General features: G+C 37.6%; 1 protein-coding gene across 1 annotated transcript in view; it reads right to left on the bottom strand.

The window, feature by feature from the left end:
* The window catches only part of LOC106880534 (lysosomal alpha-mannosidase), a 65,056-nt gene that overhangs the window by 40,546 nt on the left and 20,627 nt on the right, over nt 1-3,883 (bottom strand). Inside the window, exons 8-9 of the mRNA XM_052969439.1 lie at nt 3,706-3,745; nt 1,997-2,156 (exon numbers count right to left, since the gene is read on the bottom strand). Of these exons, the coding sequence (XP_052825399.1) occupies nt 1,997-2,156; nt 3,706-3,745 (200 nt within the window). The remainder of the gene's footprint in view (nt 1-1,996; nt 2,157-3,705; nt 3,746-3,883) is intronic.

The raw sequence follows: 3,883 nt of genomic DNA, 5'->3' as shown, positions 1-3,883 counted from the left end.
CCTGACTATAGTACGCATGAGTTTCGTCCCCCTAAAATATTTTCTCTTAGAGTTATCTCCCTTCAATAACATTTATTTAAAATTAAAATTTTCTGTCGACGAAAAGAAGAAAACCCTATTGTTTCTGTTATATATGTTCCATCTTTTTCTTTTATCTTCTGCTATTTTCAGCCATTAGACTGAAGCCACACTGGAGCATCGCCATATGGAATTTAAGTCGAACTAATTGACCTCCAATACTTAATTTCTTTTTTAAGTCTGGTATTTATTCTGTCGGTTTCTTTTTCCCAACCGCTAGATTACGGAGACGTTAACGCACCAACAATGGTTATCCAGTGGTGGGGGAGTCAAGCACGCGCGCGCGCGCGCGACGGGTTTCTTTTCAGATCCTGTCTAGCAAATCTATTCACAGGGCATTGGTTGGCCGGAGACTGTAGTAGAAGACACTTGAACAAAATGCCACGCAGTGAGACAGAACCCAAGTTTAGGTCAGGCACTGCATCATATTACTTGGCAAATTAATTCTAATAGACTTGCTAAGTATATACAAAATATACTGTCCAAGCAAAAACTAAGCATGTTTTTAAAAATGTTTTTACATCACAATATAGAGTATGAAATATGTTAATTACTAACTATTGCATTTTCATATGTGTCTCATTATAATCAACTATATCTGCGTGTAATTAACTGAAGCTTTATCGTATCAGCTTTGTTTCCACACTAATTCGCGTACAATACTGCATAGCATACTGATTCTTCCATTACTACTTCAACAACTGTGAAGCCTATACTTCGCTGACAAGGTCTAACACCGCTAAAAACTATCTATACAGAGTTACCTCCCATTATTATACTAGACTTTAAGCAAGTGATTGCCAATCTATGGTCCGCAGACTCCTAGTGGTCCGCAAAGGTAGTGTTGGGGTTCTGTAAACATGTTAAGCAGACAGACCGTTCAATATCATTTAAATTGTAGTGAAAAGGTTGGGAAGTGATGCTTTAAGCTATCAAGCTAAATTTTTGGCTGTGTACACCACAGACCCTATATTATATACATACAACGTTAACTTAAAAGATTATTTCAACTCTTTGCTCTGCTGAGGCAGATCATCTTAAACGAGTGGATATAAACGAGTTAGGGGGCTTTGGCCGTAATTATTTCAAAGTCCTTGTACAACCGTTTCGTCTTCGGTGTACACCAAATAATAAAGGATGAAAGGTCCTCCCTGAGTCATCGGATAAGGCCAGTTTCTCGGATTCTGTGGCGTATATATATATCACCGCTGGAAATCACAATCTTACGATCATGAGTGTAACACCCAAACCACTTAGCTACGTATCTCTACAGTATCTTCTTAAACGTGTAATGCTCTACCGACTCAGCTTTGTGAGCCAATGAGTGAGCCTCTATGTTGTCAGTCGACCCACTAGAAATAGCAGTAAAGTCTGCTTGTAATCACGCGTTACCACCTTAACCATTAGGAAAGTAATATTTAAAAACAAGATGTGATTGCCTCAGTGGCAAAGCTTTGATCATAGATCTACTTGATCAGAGCCGACTCGAGACTCCGCAGCACAATCTATATTCATAGCGATTAGATTTATATATCAACCAGCTGGCCCCGTGCCGTAAAAAAATGACGGCTAATTGTAATATTTTATATATAAATAAGGTACAAAATAAGTTACATAATAATTAAAGATACAAACATTCACATACTTCCCTTGTACACGCACACGCACACACACATATACTCACACAGAGTTGAAACGTTGTTTGATTGTTCGCCATCCCACTTCCATTGCACACACACAAACATTCATATACCTCCCTTTTAAATACACACACATATACTCACAGAGTTGAAACGCTGTTTGTTTTGTTTTTTTTAACGTAGTATTTCTATCATCCCACTACCACTTTGCTATCACCTCTTCCTTATTCATCTATCACCCCTTCCTTTCTCATTCATCTGTTGCGATGGAGAAAGACACAATAGTGCATTATTAGAGTAGATAATCTCAAGAGTTCTCTACCGTTACGAAGATATTTTGAAAGAGTTACTTCGCCTGATGGACCTACCTGACAGCTATTTATTCCAAATGCAAGTCTTCGACGATAATCTCTGTCCACTTCTTGTTTAGCTGTGCCCCTGAGAGAAGAAATAGGCACTTTGGTTATAACGACAAAAATATATAAACAAATGAACCAATAACTACTTAAATTGTAATAATAGTAATTTTTTACATAGCGACAAGGGCCAGCAATTTTGGAAGATTTGAGGTGAGGGTTGTATCTTAGGTATTTGACCTATATGTATCTTAGGTATTTGACGAGGACATCATTTTATAGACGCCAGAAGGACAAATGGCAAATTTGACATCGGTAGCATTTTAAGTCAGAACGTAAAGAACAGGTAAAAATAACGCAAGGTATTTGGTCTGACGCGCTATCGATTGTGGTATCCATTGCCTATATGTCGTAATAATCACTTGATTGTTTTTTTATATATTTACTGTCACACACAAACACATACATACATGTATGCATACATACATACATAGATACATACATACATACATACATACATACATACGTACGTACGTACGTACGTACATACATACATTCGAAACGCCGGAGTTTTAATGGTGGCAGCTGATGAAGGGGATGTTTCTATGTGGCCTGCTTGTTTGTTGCACCTTGTTTACCATTTTTGTCCTTGTTCTTTTGCCACGTCATGTACCCAGTTATGTATCTATATGTACACGTGGATTAACATATATACATACATGTACATATATATGCATATACTCATATATTGTTTGTACATACATAAATACATACATACATACATACATACATACATACATACATACATACATACATACATACATACATGATAGGTAGTGTCTTGTAGTCCGAGATAGACGGTCCTGCAATTTCTTGCTGAAGAACCTGCACAAATGACTGGCTTGTAGTGATCCAATGTGTGTGTTGTACATTAGTTCACTCCCTCCATCAAATCGATGTTGCCTGAGCAGGTGCACGATGTACCACACATCAGGTGTCAAAGTGATCGCAGAACAATATGAGATGAAGTGTCTTGCCTAAGAACTCAAAGCACCACCTGGTCCAGAAATTGAAACAACGATGTCGCAATCGTGAGTGCGACACCCTAACTACTAGGCCAAGTGCCCTTGCTACACACACACACATACACTTCCCTCTGAGTGGAATCTTGGGTGAAATCTCATTTTTTGTAGCCTCCCATAGACCCATAACATGTAGAAGAAATAGGTGGATGGAAACTGTATAGAATACACTCGGAGAGATTGCATTTGTAATTCAAACAGTACAGTTTTGGCGATACTGTGTTATACTGATTCTGCTTGAGAATTACGTTAAAAGCACACGTGTCTCTGGAATACTCAGACACTTTTGGAATACTTCAGCCACTGAACTCAGGAGCAGGTATTTCAGTTGAACAATCAACTGAATCCTCATCGTGAATATCGGATGTCCACCACTCACTCACACATACACACATGCGTACATATCCTACACTGCATGCATATATACGTATGTATGAATACAAATGTTATGATATTACCAAAATCACCAACACTGTATCAGATGACAACAGCACAATGATATCTAACCATAAAAGCGGAATAGAAGTAAAAAAGGAGGAAGGTCCTTACGTGACGGCATCATGATGTTGTACAATTGAGAACTCTTTCCCTGAAATTTGACCAAAAAAATCATAAGAGAAACAAGGAAATAGATAAAGTGATAGATAGATAGATAGATGTTTATCTACACACACACACACATACATACATACATACATATATATATATATATATATATATATATATA

Source organism: Octopus bimaculoides, chromosome 7, assembly GCF_001194135.2.
Source record: "Octopus bimaculoides isolate UCB-OBI-ISO-001 chromosome 7, ASM119413v2, whole genome shotgun sequence".
Lineage (NCBI taxonomy): Eukaryota > Metazoa > Mollusca > Cephalopoda > Octopoda > Octopodidae > Octopus > Octopus bimaculoides.
Note: the sequence above shows the minus strand (reverse complement) of the source record. Positions and strands in the feature narration are given on the sequence as shown.